Source organism: Ctenopharyngodon idella, chromosome 6, assembly GCF_019924925.1.
Source record: "Ctenopharyngodon idella isolate HZGC_01 chromosome 6, HZGC01, whole genome shotgun sequence".
In the NCBI taxonomy this organism is placed as follows: Eukaryota; Metazoa; Chordata; class Actinopteri; order Cypriniformes; family Xenocyprididae; genus Ctenopharyngodon; species Ctenopharyngodon idella.
The window spans coordinates 11,763,825-11,781,760 of record NC_067225.1 but is presented as its reverse complement, the minus strand read 5'-3'; the positions used below and the strand labels follow the sequence as shown (position 1 = coordinate 11,781,760).

At 35.6% G+C, this 17,936-nt stretch overlaps 1 protein-coding gene and 1 long non-coding RNA gene across 2 annotated transcripts in view; both read right to left on the bottom strand.

Moving 5' to 3' along the window:
* LOC127513925 (uncharacterized) overlaps window positions 1-17,936 on the bottom strand; it is a 757,994-nt gene that overhangs the window by 78,095 nt on the left and 661,963 nt on the right. The gene's annotated exons all lie outside the window — the stretch shown is intronic.
* LOC127513924 (poly(rC)-binding protein 3) lies at window positions 5,613-16,563 on the bottom strand. The gene is made up of 12 exons (XM_051896144.1): window positions 16,452-16,563; window positions 16,167-16,190; window positions 15,988-16,020; window positions 15,789-15,905; window positions 15,547-15,678; window positions 14,282-14,410; window positions 13,583-13,729; window positions 11,557-11,598; window positions 11,240-11,315; window positions 7,422-7,474; window positions 7,162-7,331; window positions 5,613-6,238 (listed from the first exon to the last, which is right to left on the bottom strand). The coding sequence occupies exons 1-12, from the start codon at window positions 16,524-16,526 to the stop codon at window positions 6,184-6,186; spliced, it is 1,053 nt and encodes a 350-aa protein (XP_051752104.1). The 5' UTR covers window positions 16,527-16,563; the 3' UTR covers window positions 5,613-6,183.

Genomic DNA, 17,936 nt, shown 5'->3' with positions numbered 1-17,936 from the left:
CTGGCGTCCTAAGAAATTAATAATTAATGTGAGAAAACAGCTTATAGTACAGTTAACGTGGTTTATTGAACACTAGTTTGTAGCGTGGGTGTATCAACTCATAATGTATTAACTGCAGATAATGTAAAAATTGCAGATAATGTAAAAACTGCAGATAATGTAATAAGTATTACATAATAAAATTACGTAATAAAATCTTGAGCTCATACACTCAAAAAAAAATCTTACTTAGATTTTTTGTCTTGTTTCTAGTCCAAATATCTAAAAAATTCTTAAATCAAGAAGCATTTTCTAGACAAGTAAAAAATTATAGTCTTGTTTTCAGAAAAATAAGTCAAAATTAATTGAGTTTTTCCTTAAAACAAGCAAAATAATTTGGCAATGGCAAAACAATCTCGTTTTAGGTTTGAAATAAGATTATTTCTTGTTTTAAGGAAAAACTTACTTAACTTTGGCTTATTTTTTCTGAAAACAAGACCATTTTTACTTGTCTAGAAAATGCTTCTTGATTTAAGAATTTTTAGATATTTGGACTAGAAACAAGACAACAAAATCTAAGTAAGAAAAGCATTTTTTGCAATGATAATGTAATAACAATTTTTACATTATGAGACATTTATTAGGTACACTTTCTATGAAGCCTGCATTTATAATGCATTATAAGGGTATTCTTAATGCATCATTATACATGCATAATGTCGTATAAACAACCTTATAATGTGTTGTTCTTCTCATTAATAATTGTAACAACAGTAATAATACTTACCTAGTGGTTATAACTATTAAGAGTATGATGATTTATAACACACAATATACATAATTTTATCCACTTAAGTTATAATGGATTATATATCCCATAGTATCATATCTTTTACTTTCCCAAGTCTCATATCTTGACATTGTTTACTTATGATCTGCACAGTATCATATAACATCTAATGAGTGTCTTTTATTGCTTTAAGTAAAGTGACAAAGTCTTCCATTAAACATCACTTTATAATGTGGTCATAATATTTATAAGTGGCAATTGTCTGCTTTAAGTATAAAGTAACAAAAGTTAAGTCTTCTTTTAAACAGAAGACAAAGATGTAAAGATATCATGAAGTTTTATTGCAATACTTAGAAACTATAATGTGTTCCATATGTAAAATCAACAATATTCTATTATTTTAAATGTAAAAGTGTTTCCAGTGATCTTAAAGGGATAGTTCACCCAAAAATTAAAAAATTCCGTCATCATTTACTCACCCTCAAGTTGTTCCAGACCTGTATGAGTTTCTTTCTTCTGCTGAACAGAAAATAACATATTTTAAAGGTGCAATGTGTAAATTTTAGGATCTATTGACAGAAATGCAATATAATATACATTACTATGTTTTCAGTGGTGTATAAAGACCTTACATAATGAACCGTTATGTTTTTATTACCTTAGAATGATCCATTTCTATCTCATACACCGCGGGTCCCCTTACATGTTAAGTCGCCATTTTGCGCCACCATGTTTCTACAGTAGCCCTAAACGGACAAACTGCTCTACAGAGTGCGTTTGCTTGACTGGCTACTCTCTGCTGTCTCAGATGACGACATCTTTGTCCTGTGTTGGCCACCGTAGCTTCTCTATATTGCAATTCTCAACCTCACCACTAGATGCCGCTAAAATTTACACACTGCACCTTTAAAGAATGTCGGTAACCAGACAGTTAACAGTAGCCATTATTGACTTCCATAGTATTTTTTCCTACTATATCTGTTTAATTACCAACATTTTTAAAATATCTTTTGTGTTAAACAGAAGAAAGAAACTCAGACACGTTTGGAACAACTTAAGGGTGAACTTGTCAACTTAACTTGCGCTCCGTGCTGCCATTGGCTGAAGCAAATAATGTGATTTTATGTTTTACACGCCGTTACAATTATGACAACATGACAATATTTTTGGTGAGTTTATAATGTATTAAATTTCTCATAATCAAAAATTATGAACATTTTATTACAATAATAATGTAATACTTATTACGTTATGTGTAGTTATTACATTGAGTTGCTACATGTGACATTTAGGTAAACGTAAAGGTGCAGTGAGCAATTTCTAAAAACGCTGTTGAAACACCAAAACACACCTGTAGCCAATCAGCAGTAAGGGGGCGTGTCCACTCATAAGGTGGGAGGTGCCTGTGCTGCATAGTGTGTTCGTAAATTTGGGGGCGGAGCTATCAAGATGGGGTGTGATCCTTTTGGGTATGGGCGTGTTTGTTTTGGTGATTTCAAATATCAACACCGTTTCTCAGAAATCACTTACTGCACCTTTAATTATGACAAATGTCTGAATTGATTTCTGAATGATTTCATGTTTATAGTGCGAGCTTTCTTGAGTGATTGGTTTTGCAGTGATGCCCCCCCAAAAATAAATAAATAAATAAATAAATATGTTAGTTAACAAAAGCACAGTGTCATCCATTTTGTATATGGTGACATAACCTGTTATACTGTATAGAAAGACATTCAGAATAGCAATGCTTGTAAATCCAGACCCTGTTATATGGGTATGAATATACAAAAGTCAATGTGTCACTGGAGCACAATTAATGAACTATAGCAACTAGAAATGACAGAAATTCACTTACATGAACTTATTAAGAACTCTTGCAATGCAATAAAATGAGATTTTATGTCACATGTAAATTATCACATGAAGTCTTAAACACAAGTCAACAACAAAATGCATACGTGAAATAATCATACATTACATTTTAACTCAACAAAGCCCATTTCTTTGATATAAATAATAAACATTCTGAACAGAGAACTGTTAACATAGAGAAGATATACAACTTATGAATGCAATTCACAATGTAATCACTATCTATTGAAACAAGGTTGAAAAGAAAACCTAAAGATCTTGAGCAAATGTATTATACACCGATCAGGCATAACATTATGACCACCTTCCTAATATTGTGTTTGCTGCCAAAACAGCCCTGACCCATCGAGGCATGGACTCCTCTAGACCCCTGAAGGTGTGCTGTGGTATCTGGACCAAGATGTTAGCAGTGGATCCTTTAAGTCCTGTAAGTTTCGAGGTGGGGCCTCCATGGATCGGACTTGTTTGTTCACCACATCAGATGCTCGATTGGATTGAGATCTGGGGAATTTGGAGGCCAAGTTCAAGGCTCAAACTCGTTGTTGTGCTCCTCAAGCCATTCCTGAACGTGATTCATCAGACCAGGCCACCTTCTTCCATTGCTCCGTGGTCCAGTTCTGATGCTCATGTGTCCACTGTTGGCTCTTTCGGCAGTGGACAGGGGTCAGCATAGGCACCCTGACTGATTTGCGACTATGCAGCCCCATACACAACAAACTGCAATGCACTGTGTATTCTGACACCTTTCTATCTGAACCAGCATTAACTTCTTGAGCAATTTGAGCTACAGTAGCTCGTCTGTTGGATTGAACCACACGGGCCAGCCTTCAATGAGCCTTGGCCGCCCATGACCCTGTCGCCGGTTCACCACTGTTCCTTTCTTTGAGCACTTTTGATAGATACTGACCACTGCAGACCGGGAACACCCCACAAGAGCTGCAGTTTTGGAGATGCTCTGACCCAGTCGTCTAACCAACACAATTTGGCCCTTGTCAAACTCGCTCAAATCCTTACGCTTGCCCATTTTTCCTGCTTCTAACACATCAACTTTGAGGACAAAATGTTCACTTGCCTAATATATCCACCCACTAACAGGTGCCGTGATGAAGAGATGATCAGTGTTATTCACTTCACCTGTCAGTGGTCGTAATGTTATGGCTGATCGGTCTATATAATGTAGGCTGTTGTTTCATCTGTACATTTGACAAGCAAATGACCTGTTAAAAAGACATCATTACATTCAAATCAACTTCTGTAACTGGCTCCCTTACTGTATAATCACAACTGCATTGCTAAAAAGTGTTGATTCTTGACGATGGTCCACTGATGATTTAGTTAATGTTTATTAACTACGTCTGGACTAACACTGTAACACTTTCAATTATTCACATTATTGCAGCGCACGGCACAGCATTAAATAAAGATGTAAACAGTACATTGCTTCATATACTATTACAATTACTTGAAGCACAGTCAACATCAATAAAGTTGAGCTAAAATGTCAAACAATCAGTTTTTTCGAAAGGCTCAAAAATCATTAAACCACACATGACGAGCTCAGCTGGTTTGTAATTGTACAAATGGTGAATAGACAGTTATTTCAGGTCCAGAAGAAAAAATAAATTGGTAAAACTTGACAATAAAGTCTCATTTGTTAACATTAGTTAATGCATTGACTAACAATGAGCAATTTATTCAGTTACACTTTATTTTTAAGGTGTCCTTGTTAGCGGTCGTCACTATTGTTCTCTTGCATACTTATTATTATCTTCTGGACAAAAGTTTGGCGCGTAACTCGTCCTGCGCTATCTGTCATAGACCCATGAATGAGGCGTCAAATCAAGCGGATTATAGAGGAACGAGTCATATTTCCGAGAGAGGACTTCCGATCATGAATCACCTTCAACACTTCATAGCTAAGCCCTAGCAACCATTGTCAAGCACCCTAGCAACCCAAATCCATAGAGGGTTGTCTTCAAATCTGAATGTCATAGAAGCATCGGGGTTGGTTTATATCATTCATATTGCCTTTGGAGTATCATCATTGGCAGTTGCCAAGCCAATCCCTAGCAACCAAACAGAGTGTCCTAGCAACCGTATAACAAGACCTATATCTCTGCACCAGAACATCATATAGACACGGGGGTTGGCTCTTTTGACTCATGCTAGCAAACAGGACTCTCAACATATGCTAGCATTGAATAGCTACATGCTAATAGTGATTAGCTAAGTGTTAAATCAGGCTAAGAACATGCTAAGAACTCTATAAAAACTCCATAGTAACCACCTGACAACTACCAACTGCCTAGCAACACCATAGCAACCACCCAGAATACCCTAGCAACCACCCTGAACACCTTAGCAACCACCCAGAACACCTTAGCAACTGCCTAGCAACACTCTAGCAACCACCCAGTTTACCAATAACAACCACCTGGCAACACCCTAGCAACCACCCAGAACACCTTAGCGACTGCCTAGCAACACCCTAGCAGCCACCCAGTTTACTATAGCAACCACCTGGCAACACCCTAGCAACCACCCAGAATACCCTAGCAACTGCCTAGCAACCACCCAGAACACCTTAGCAACTGCCTAGCAACACCCTAGCAACCACTCAGGATACCCTAGCAACTGCCTAGCAACACCCTATAGCATATACCGCATTTATTAACATTTGTTAATGCTACTCATTAAAAATGTTGACGTTAGTTCACAGTGCATTAACTAATGTTAACAGATACAACTTTTGATTTTAATAATGTATTAGTAAATGTTGAGATTAACATTAAATAAGATTAATAAATGCTGTAGAAGTATTGTTCATTGTTAGTTCATGTAAACTAATAACTAATGTTAACAAATGAAACTTTATTGTAAAATGTTACCACAAAATCATTGGATATCACACACTGTATGTAGTCTTATAAATTATAAGCCATAATGAATTTACACTGGTGTCACCCTAAAACACAGTTTTGTTTCATAACTAAAATTAATTGTTCTCTTTTTCTAAAATCACAACATTTACGCCTGCTTTGCCACTTATGAAAGTTAAATAAAGCATATTTTAATACAATTTATTGCTCACATTACATGTATGATAACTTGAATAAATTTTTAACATACCGTAAAATATTGAGAAAGCAGTTCATTTAAATAAATAAGAGCAATAACAACTGCTAGACATTCAGCATGCTAAGTTTCAGTGCTAAAACTCTAAACTATATCTAATTAATAAGACAAAGCATCATATTTCTGTACACAAACACAGTTCCAAAATTACCTAAATACATGTTGCTTATTAGAATAGTTTAGATTGAAGACAATAAGGATCTTCAGTGTAGACAATAAAAATAGGCTCCTTTCGGGTGAAGATTTGTTTTAGTTTTTTCTGGAATTAATTAATTGAAATGTCTGAATTACACTAAATGCAATTCAAAAATCCTGAGGAACCATATAAATTCCCAGGTTTTTAGAAAACTGGCCCAAAAAACAGTTCAAGACCAGAACGTCTTAGATAAACGGAGCATAATGTGACTTCAGGAGGTTGTCATGGTTGAAGGGTCCGTCCACATGGCTGCCACATCTCTGAACCTGCAGAGAGTAACAACAGTATGTGAGCGAGGTTTAATGAGGTTCTGTTGTCACGGTCATGTTCATTTTCGTTTTCATTGTTCCCTGTCACTGTTTTCATGAGTTCTTGTCACTAGTTGGTTTCCATGGTTTCTGATTAAGTTGCGCACCTGTTTCTGGTTCTGTTCATTTCCCTCAGTTCTTTCTGTTCATGGTTCAGCGTTGTTGATGTTTATGTGGTTGTGTATCTATGTTTATTACTCCTGTGATCTCCTGTGTATTCTTAAGTGTTAATAAACATGTTTGTGTTTAATTCTCCTTTATTGTGCATTTACTACAGCCATAGTTCGTGACATTTAGGGTTCTTGACTCAATTTTAAAGAACCGCTTGTCGTAAATAATTGCATAATACTTTCATGTTTAATGAGTTATTTCAATTTTATCTAGTTATAAAGTATGTCTACAAGCTGTTTAATTTATAAAATGCAAGACTTAAGACCTCAAACTTTTGAACGGTGGTGAATATTTGCCTTATATCTTAATTCATGTGAGTGTACAATCTTAATCATTATTTACAAAAATAAATTTTAAATATATATTTCATATAAAAAAATATTTTTATGTTTTTTGGGAATGACATTTTACAGTCTGAAGTTGAACTAACCTTGCCTTGTCATAAAAAGGTTAAATTATTTGATAGTTTTGACATTGACACACAGTCATGAGGGTCTGCATATTAGTGTTTTTTTTCTTAAAAGTATTAAAATGAATTTTAATTAAGAAATTATGTGCCTGATGAAGACCTGATCGGTCGAAACATGTGCTGTTCATAAATAAATGTAACGTAAGGATCTGTAACTTCAGTGTGCGGACAATATATTTCCTTTCTAATTAAGAAATGAAAAATATGTTCATCTGTTTTTATTGCTTGCTTTGAAACTCACCTGGCATTTATGAGATACTGTGCCAGGCTGATGTTGGCAGGTGTTCCTGTAATGGTGATCTGACGGTCTGATGACCCCTCCATGGCATTAGCAATTTTGATCTGAGCCCCAGACATCTGACGGATTTCATTAATTTTGGTGCCCTGACGTCCGATTATACAGCCTATTAGCTGAAAACATAAAACAGACAGATTAAAATCATCCTTACATTCCTCTTTGATACAGTTGAAGGGGTCCTGAAGATGAAGAATAATGCTCACATCATTTGGAATGGTGAGTTCATGAGTACTGGCCTGTGAACTGGCATCCACACCTAGAAACAGAAAGAGAGTGGGAGAACTGAGAAACACAGAGAACATTTTTATGCAACATTAACCATGTTAAATCCGTACTCACTGATTAAAACCTGTTAATTGGTTAAGAGGAATTTCTATACAGTATATATATATATATATATATATATATATATATATATATATATATATATATTAAACATATACATAATGAAAACTGAGAAATATGTCATTAATAGCCATAAAATTAATAAATTAGCCAATTTTGTTTAAATTAAGGATTGCAGAAATGAGTACACCCTAGATTTAATTCAACAAATGTATAATATTCCAGTACTTAGTATACCCTCCATAATTTTAAATATACTGCTCTGACCCTTCTTGGCACGGAGTGTACAAGTTCATGACAAATTGTCACATCTGTCCTGTTTAACTCCTGGATGATGAGCTCCTTAAATGCCCTGATCTTTAATGGGGAGTGTTGCTCAACTCGGCTCTACAGAATCCCCCACAGGTAAGATTGAGAGCAATACATGTCCACAGAAGGTTTTTCTCCTTGGGAGAATGCATATCCTCATTGTCATGTTGAAAAAATGCCCAACAATACAGGGAATGAGGAAAGGGTAACATCTTCTGTTTCAAGTTTGTGTATTAAATTACACAGTGGTGTGTGAATTCATGACAGCACTGATAAAGCACAACTCCCTCACACCTTCAGCTCTCATTCATCCCTATATAAGAGCTTTACTACCACTGAACTTTACTGTGGGAACCAGGCACTCACTGTACTCCTCCTCTAGCAACACCAGAACATTTTGAATGCTGTTAGATCCAAAATGATTGATTTGGTCTCATGAGACCAGAGTATTGATTCCCAGAATCTATATTTTGTAAATATGGGCTTTGGAAATGGCTAAGTGACTTTATTGTGCTTTGGCTACAGTAGGTAGTTCCAGTGAGAACAACAACCATGCATGTCATTTCTGCAGGCTGCATCTTACTCTGTGAGATAAACAGTCACTCTTTTCATAGCTTTTGCTGGCTCTGAGACACTCGCTTGGTATTTCTCCTGCTCTTTGTCTAGCAAAAAAATCCCTCATCACTAAATGAAAGCTTAAAATGAAGGCCTGGTTATTTCAGGGGCCTTGTCACAAGTCCATTGTTTTTTAATTTCTGTGTTGCTATATTTTCACACTTAAAACAATGATTTAGTAATCCTCTTGTACCACTGTCCTCTTTTGTGCTAAGAAATAAGTCTTCTGACAGTTCTCTCCCAAGTGGTTCTATTGTTGTCAGCATTAAGTCTGAGAATTATTCAGTGGGCTATATAACACTTTTAATTGTCAAGAATTAACTTCTCTTTAAATGTTTTGGTTCAACATACTTACCTATTGATCAAACATTGCCCTAAACTTGCACCAGAAAATATTTTTATTCCTGAATAATTTTGACATGCTTCTTTGGTAATTGACTAAGCAGACTTGCTGGAACATTATATCTCTAAAGAACCCTAACATGTCTTCTAAGTAATTGAGTAATTGCTGACTTTCAGAAGTTTCAGAGGGGGTGTACTCATTTATGCTGTGTGCTGTAGATCTGCTATTAAAATTCAAATTCTCTAGTGGTCTGGTGGTAGAATTTTTGTTAACCGTGTCAAAGTTTCCGGGTTCTAATCCGCCCTCGTATCGTTTTTTTTTAATCATTAAAATCAAAGATGTTCATCAGTGATTGTATATTGTTTGTGTGAATTTTGTTTTGTGATTACACCAGAAAGAATAGAGTCTCCATAATGGCATTAAGCGATAGATTGACACATTTGTCTGTGTGAGTACTGTGCACAAGTCGAAAGAGAACAAAAACCCCACCTTCTTTGATTTGATTGGCCATCTTAATCATTTTGACATTGACGAGCGCTGTTAGTAACTTTTAAAGCTTTTTGTCATCCTAACATACAGAGTGCTGCGTAATGAAGTTCAGCAGATCAGTGCAAGAATATGTTAGATTTACTGTTTTTGGAAGTCAAAAAGAACAAGTCCTCTTATAATTTACAGTGAAAAAACATTCATTGACATTCAATTGCCTGAGTGACACTTTACATATTTCATTGAAATATGATCATTTGTTCTTATCAGTTCTTATGTACATCAGGCTTTTATGTTATACCTTATGTTGTTAAATTAATATTTATTGCATTATTTTAGTGTTATGTGTTTTACCATGATGCTGTTTTGTATTTGTGTGCATGACACTGGGTGCACCTTCTATTTACAGTATTTACCTCAGTTACTTGTGATGAGTTTTGATTCTACATGGCCTTCTCATTACTACATGTGCGTTTTTGGTGGTTGTCAGTGAATTATAAAGGTACAGAAGAGATTTTAGTACTTCACTTAGTATATTAATATTATATCAATTAATGAAATATGTTTTTTTTAACTGCAAATTTAAGTTCAACCTGTAAAACCTAAAATGTTGGTTCTGCCTTTTTTTTTTACTGTAAATTTCATGGATTTTTCTTTTTAGTGTCTGTTCACAGTTTTCTGTAACTATTGTTTTACAATTAAAGTTTGTTAGAGAGCGACAAATCTGTTCAATAAAATACCTTACTCACCTGTAATAAAAACACCATCTCCATGTCTCTTTTACAACATTTCAACTTCCTCAGTTCTCGCCATCTCCGAAAAGCCAAGCCAATGTTGATTCTTGTTTTATTACGAGCTCTGTACAACTCCTATCGCCTTATTCTCCAAAGCTGTTCACCAAGCCAATTAAATTTCATATTTGAAATCACCAATGAAATCTGACAACTGTCTCATTATGCTCAAATAAAGTTAAAAATGCTTAAAAAGTGTCTCAGAAGGCTGAATGTTTCTATAGCAATAGGAGCTTCCAACAGCAGCTGCAGTGATGCGATGACTTTACCAATCTGTGATTGGCTCTTTTATTTAGAAGGCGGGATTTATTCCGCCATATTGCGTGTTGCACTTTCTCCCGTTCAAAAGTAATATGAGTGCAACGTCTTTATGTATTTAAAGTCTTCGCGTCACAGTAGCCAGAGGAACTTTTTTCTATTTACAGATATGACGAGACAAGCACGGGCGAGTGATTTATGGATGCAATTACTCACAAAAACCATCCAGACAGGTCTAAAATATAAACACTTTTAATAGGCTTCCCTAGTGGGAAAAAAATACTAAAATGTATTTGAAATACATTTATTTCATGCTAAATATACTACAAATACATTTACATATTTATGTACTTAATTAAAAATACAATACTTGCAATTGTACTAGACTGGAACAACTAATTTTGTTCTTAATGCACTTTAATTGTGCAGAAGTAGTGCTGAGATCCAACTAAAGATATACTGAAGTATATTTGATTGTGTTAAAGTGGAAGTATACTTTAGATACACTTTAAATATCTTGCATTTAAAGACTGATATTATACAAATATCATACAATCCTTATTAATAGTGATATTAAAACACATTTTATGCGTAATATTAAGAAATGTGCATTGTGCAATAAAGAAATACTCCAAATAAAGTTTAATTATAATTTTATATCAGTAAGTCTTCCCAGGTCAAAAAAAGACCATACCATACCAAAAAACTTACATAGTGTACCTTTCAGTAAATTTAACTCTTAAATGCAATGAAAAAGTATATGATGGTTTGTCAAGTTGCCCATCCAGGGGGAAAAGAGTGAAAGACAAGAAAGTGAATGAAAGACCTACAGGTATATAGTGAAGGGTGTGTGGCGGGAGGGTCGGGTACGTACCAGGGAAAGCGGGGGTGGTCTGTCCGAGGGAGGTAAAGGGGGTTTGCTGCATAGCCAGCTGATGGAGCTTTGTCAACTGCTGGGGGAGGGAGGAGGGTCAGTAGTACACCTAAGAAGTTATCATTAAATAAAGGAGTCCTACAAACACTAACAAGGGGGAGCTGTGAGAAAGCTCACATACGACTTCTACTGAAAACACATAGAAATAGACCTATCAATTGTATGAATTTTAATAAAGCAGGTCATGAAAAAGCAAAAGTAACAAGAACGCTATGCTCTAAAGAGGGATGAAGGATAAGAAGGTACATTTTACTCACGTCTGGGTGTGGAATGGCATACTGTCCCTGAATGGTGTAGGTCTAAGATGGAAAAGAAAGAGAATCTTCATACATTATATCACTTTTGTTAATTATATGTTTAACCATAATTAAATATTGTGGAACACATGCATGGGGCAATTAATTTCATGGACTGAATGAACTATGTGACACAAAATGTAGAATTTCATGACATTTTGTACACAGAAGTCTTTGCAATGGAAATATAAAGTCATCATAAAGTCTTAATTTTTGCACTAAATTCTAAACCTAAGTTCCTTCCATTTTGTGCACAGAAGGGTGAATGTTTTACAGCTTGAATTTGTTTCATAATTGATTAATTTTACAACATTAACCCTGTTATTTTCTTGTTAATTAACGTGAAGCTGCTTTGAAATGATCTGTTTTGTATAAAGCGCTATATAAATAAATGTCGCCCCATATAAATATACTACAACTTGGAATGAGTTAGCATGATAAGACTTTAGGTATAATGAGTTATTCATCTAAGCAAGTGGCTCACAGTAGGACTGTGCGATTCATCGTAATTAATTTTTCAATTTTGGCTTCCAACGATTATGAAAACAAGATAATCAACGTGAAACGATTATTGTCCCGCGCACTTTCCTTTCCTTCACAGCGGTACACAATGTAAACACTGAGAAAGAGCGCGTGTGTCTGGGTTACCAGGTTTTCACAACAAAACCCGCCCAATTGACCCTTCGCCAAGAGTTTGATGGCGATCTAACCAATCATAACGCTGAATCCGCCATTTTGTCCGACAAAGCAGTCAGGGGAGTTAGTAGATTAACGTATATGGACTTGAACTTGAAAAATGGTGTGTACTGACATCTTTCCGCGATTGAAACAACATTCCTTCTAATGTTCATTCATGTTTATTTGATGCTATAAATGAACTAGTAGGAAGAGATGATCGGTTCATGAGCCACTTGAGCTAAGGCGCTACAGCGATCTGTCACGACACATTAAAGAGCCATAAAACAGTATTTATTGTTTACATTTCTTTAAAAATGACAAAATTTGAAAATTAAAACTTTGTTTCATATTAAAAGTAATATCATATTATAAGTAATATCTCACTGCGTGACAACGTGTGTGGCGAAAGATCGGCATGGCTTGTCGGACGTAGCAACAGTAACTAAAGGGGGCGGGTCTTTGCGAATGGTCAATTGGTACTCAAAACTAGCCAAAACTAGCCCAGTAAAAATCACGTTCCGAGGGGTGAAATCCACATTTTTGACGGAGTTCCCTGGTAAAATTTGCATTCCAAGGGCTAAGTATAATGTTATTTGAGGTCTCTTCAACCCGAGGACATGAAAAACAACCTGCGGCAACAGTATTAAAGTAGCACAATTCCACAGGAAAACCACGGACTTGGCAACACAGGCGTGTGTAACAGTATAATGGATCCGTGCAGCTCTTAAAATGCAGCAGCCTAATAAACCTGCTGCAGTAATTAATGTTAATCAAACAACAAAAGACAAAGATAAAATCACTCACTGCTCTTGAATGAATAAACTGTAGTTTTAATAAGGATTAGTCAATATTTAATGTATACAGTACATTTGATTACTTTATTCAATTTCTGTTGTCTATTACTTATCTGAATACTACTGTACATCTTCCTGAAAAATCTAAAGCACTATTTATTTAATTTGTATTTTCGATCTGTTGTATTTTTTGTTTGTAATTACTTTCTTTGTTCTTATTGCATTGCTGACTGTTTACTTGTCTTCAGTAACTGTTTTGAGGACTTTTACTTACATTATTTAACCTAGTATTAGTTTTTGCTGAAGTATCGATAATTGTGAAATTTCACTGGCATTTAAAATTACTCAGACTTTGATCATATCACCCACCAATAATCGTGATTTCAATGATTTTCAATGATTTTTGTCATAATCGAGCAGCCCTAGCTCACAGTTGATTTTATTTACTAGTACTACTGTATGTTTAGATCTGCTGTGTCAATGTTGGTAATAGTGTATATCCTGACCATACTCACAGGCAGAGGCTGATGCTGCAGTAACAGGCTGAGGTTGGCTGTGGCTGGAGAGGTCAGGGTGTCTGCTCTTACCTGACCCCCAGAGAAAATGACCGGTGCAGTGGCAGGCTTCGGCCTGTAGGGAATTGTAGCACCTTTGGGTGGGGACTGGCAAGGATCAGGGGAAGTCAAATAAAGATGGAAAAGATTGAGAAAAAGTAAAAGTGAAGGTAGACTTTAATAGAAGTGTAACAGATCAGGGGGTTCACGGGGGAACTGCAGAGGGTCCGTGAGTTGATGAAACGCTAATAATTAATTATATCAAAGGTAAAATTAAGATAAATAAATGAGGCTGCACAATATAGCTTGGTGCGATTATCAAATCAAAGACTGCAATTTAATTAATGCACTACATGAAGCATGCAGCTGATTATAACTATCAAATATTAATTTATTATTTTACAGTACAATTGTAATTTACGGCAGTGAAATATGTCTTTATTTTTATTAGTAGATTTAAATCTACTACTACTACTAATAATAATAAACATTATTACTATCGTCATCAGGAAAAAACAGTGAACATGCAAATATGTAATATAATATTAACTTGTAGCTTGAAAGTTTTGTACCCCATTGAGAAAAACAGCTGAAACATTCTTCAAAATATCTTCTTTTGTGTTTGGAATGAACTATTCCTGTAATTTGTCTTGTCCTTACCTCCAGCATGACCACACAGATCTGCTTCACACACTGGATGATGGCTTCTGGAGCACCTGAGATCGTGACCGCCCGCTCAGTGGAATTGGGCAGCATGTCTCCAGCCACTTGCACCTGAGCACCTGTAGACTGGAGGAAAGCTCAGCACAGTCAGACAGGACAGAGACCCTTACACACAGCACTACCATACTTGTTCCTGTATATCTAAGGCAGGTTGATAAAATTTTTAATTCTGCAGTTGTAGTTGTTGAAGAAATAATGGCATTGTTTGGATACTATATGCATTGTAATTAGTGCTGTCAATCGATAAAAAAAAAAAAACGAATTAATCACATTTATTTCTGTAATTTTACAGTTTTTAATATTTTTATATTGTAACAATTTTACAGTTACTCTCCTAATTAAAGCTGCAGTTCGTAAGTTTTACCTCTTTGTCGCCATCTCTGTTTGAACCCTGAAATTGCAGTTATTTGCGGAATTGGCATCTTTTTATGAATGAAAGCCAGTATCACTGATACTAATACTGCTACTGATGTCTCTATTTTTTTAATCATTAATTATAGACATTATCAACATTACAGTATAACTGAAAGTTATCAATTTCAACATTTATTAGGCTTTAAAAAATAACAACTTTTAATTTAAGTGAACTTAAAACAATCTTTGACATCTTCAATTATAAATTAAATACAGATTAATCCTTATTAAAGCTACAATTTTCTCTGTTATCTTTGTTCTTTGATGAACATTAATGACAGACATCACAGCAACTGGTTTATTAGGCTGCTGTCACTTTAAGAGCTGCCGCTGCCGAACATGACGTGAATCTCATTTTCTCACAACTCTTTAAGTTCATTAAAGACGTTATTTGACTCATTTAAGACTGCTCTTATGAGGATACTTGACAAAACAGGCATTTTGGCATAATTCTGTGTGTTATTGTTTGTTCGAGCGCGAAAGAGAACTCGATACTGCCGCGTGTCTTTCTGTGCACACGAGTCGTGTGTGTGTCACATGACATGACATTCACAGACAGCGCGTAATGGTTTAAAAGCATTTGCGTGAATAAGAGCGTGATCATATAATGTAACGCTAGCCAAATTATGATGGAAAACGGATGCTGTGTTAATTGCGTTAAATATTTGTAACGTGTTTAACTGAAAAAAAAAAATAATCGCATGCGTTAACGTGCTAATTTTGACAGCACTAACTGATGCGCTTTATAAAATATGTGGATTATAAAAAAGTTATAGGTTTAAACATACCTCCCTCATCTCCTTGATCTTGGAGCCCCCCTTCCCGATTAGAGAGCCACACTGACTGGCCGGCACCACCAAACGCAAGGTCACTGGAGGCTTACTTGTAGCCTGGCTGTTGCTCATAGAGTTAATGATATCCTGGGCACAACCAAAACACCAGCTACCATTACTTTTACAGTTTTTATTGACTCATTTTGGGGTTTTAATTGTGCATATATAATATTTTAATTCAAAAATGATACTGATACTTCTTCAAACTTGTATGCGATCATGGCGAAGGCCTTGAATATGGCGTCTGTGGGTCCTGTGATGGTCACTATCCTCTCTGGGCAGTTCCCCTCTGAAATATTTATGCGTGCGCTACTCTGTAGAAACAGTTTGTGTTGTGTTTTAATAACCATGTTGCACTGACCACAGCACATAAAATTAATTGCAAACGTTACTTACTTCCTCGCGCATCTTCTTCACAGTTTCCCCTTTCTGAAAAGAATACAGCTTTGATAAAAACACAGACTGTTGTACAGATCTAAATACATGTTAAAAATCCATATATTAATTTAAAAACTGACTGATACAAACTCAAGAGTTTTCAGGTATTGGCTTGGTGGCTGAATGTAGTAATTTACCTTGCCTATGATGCTGCCAACCTCCTACGAGATAAAAAGACAATGTGTTTGGTAATTGCAAATGTACACTCCAATTATTGTGGAGCCAAACTAAGGGGAGCATAACATATAAATATGTAAAACCAATCAGATTATTGTTAGATTTACTTTCTTTTAAGGCATTTTCATTTTCTTACAAAACATACTGTGTCTACAATCTGCTCTTTATCACTGGTAGACGTATTAACATGGTGCAGTAAATTCTGTATATGGAAATCTTAGATTAGGTGCATGTTGTTCTTTTACCTTGCCGTGCATGAGGAGCCTGATAGTCAGAGTGACATTGAGCCCTCCTTCAGACTGCACTTTGTTGGGCTCCATGGTGAGGATTTAGGATTGGGTGAATGACTTCAGGAGCCGTTCAGGAACCACACAGTCACCTAAAAGTTCAAAAGAAGCAAACAAACAAAAAAACTTAAAATCTTTTTTATATATATATTTAGATCTTAAAACAAAAGCAGATTAAAATGTATTATTAGAAATCAGAGAATCAAAGAGAAACAGTTTGAAATACCCCACAGACCATGTTGTAAATGCGCATTTTTGAGTGCACATGCTGTTTTCGTGCATGTGTCTTTAAATGCAAATGAGCTGCTGCTCCCCGCCCCCTTTACAGAAGACGTTGTACAGCTCGAGCCTCGGATACTCTGCCAAAAACTAAAACATCTGTTTGGTTTTGATTATCATATATTATCATTTTGATTTATCTATATCGTGGCCACGCTCACGTGACATTGCAGTTCTTCATCATCACAAAAGTTATTATCTGCATGTGTTTTAAAGGGGTCATGATTTTAGAAATCAACTTTTCCTTGAGCTTTTAATATATATAAGAGGTTACAGTACTATAAGAATATCCTGTAAGTTTCAGAACTGAAATCTTCCTTGTTAGTCCAATAAAAGCTTTTATTGACACCAGACCCAGCAAACGACTGATCCTGGAATGTGCCTGTCATAGATAAGTGAAACTCCGCCTCCGCAGAAGAAATCAACGCCTACTTCATCATTGCAACGTTAGCCCCGCCCACTGGCATGGGAATATGGATATTTATTTTCACCAATGTGAATGTTTCAGTTGAGCTTTATTTATTTGTATTCGGTACATTTCACTGTGGATTCTTTGGTAAATCAAACTTTTACGATATGGACTCAACAGTAATGCAACAACATGTCAGTAACTGTGTTAATTCTAATGCCTGATCTGATATTAATGATTCATGTACAGTCAGATGTTCGTCTATGTGTCAGTAAATCAAAACAGTGACTAAACAGTCAACTTCACGTAATCTGTTATTTAAACAGTGATTAAATTATATAAAGAAAGCGATCAAAGAACGCTCCCTTTACAATCGCTGGAGCTGTCAATCAAACAAAACTCCCATTTTATTCAACAAATCTCTTATATCGCGTTTGCATCTAAATGTAATGCTTTTCAAGATTAGTTAACTTTGAGAGCTGTAATAGTAAAAACATGTTACGGTTTTCGAGAGAGTAATGCTTAGCTATTTCATATGCAAAGATGTCAGCCAATCACAGCAGTGGGCGTTTACGCTGAAGTCTCACAGCAGACACGCCCCTTAAAACAGAGCGTTCAAATCAGAGAGCTAAAATATTATTATTACTGCAGCCTTGGATGTTACAGATTAGGATAGTCGCTAATTAAGGGATTGTGTGTGTAATTGTATGCCATTAGCCAAGTTTATCAGCATGTCACGACTTCATTTTCATGTG

Coding starts and splice junctions, on each gene's coding strand:
- LOC127513924 (XM_051896144.1), bottom strand. CDS start 16,526: ATGGAGCCCAACAAAGTGCAGTCTGAAGGAGGGCTCAATGTCACTCTG. Junction 15,679..15,788: donor TCGCATACAAGTTTGAAGAA/GTATCAGTATCA, acceptor GGTTGTGCCCAG/GATATCATTAACTCTATGAG. Junction 7,475..11,239: donor GACCACCCCCGCTTTCCCTG/GTACGTACCCGA, acceptor TTCTGTTTCTAG/GTGTGGATGCCAGTTCACAG.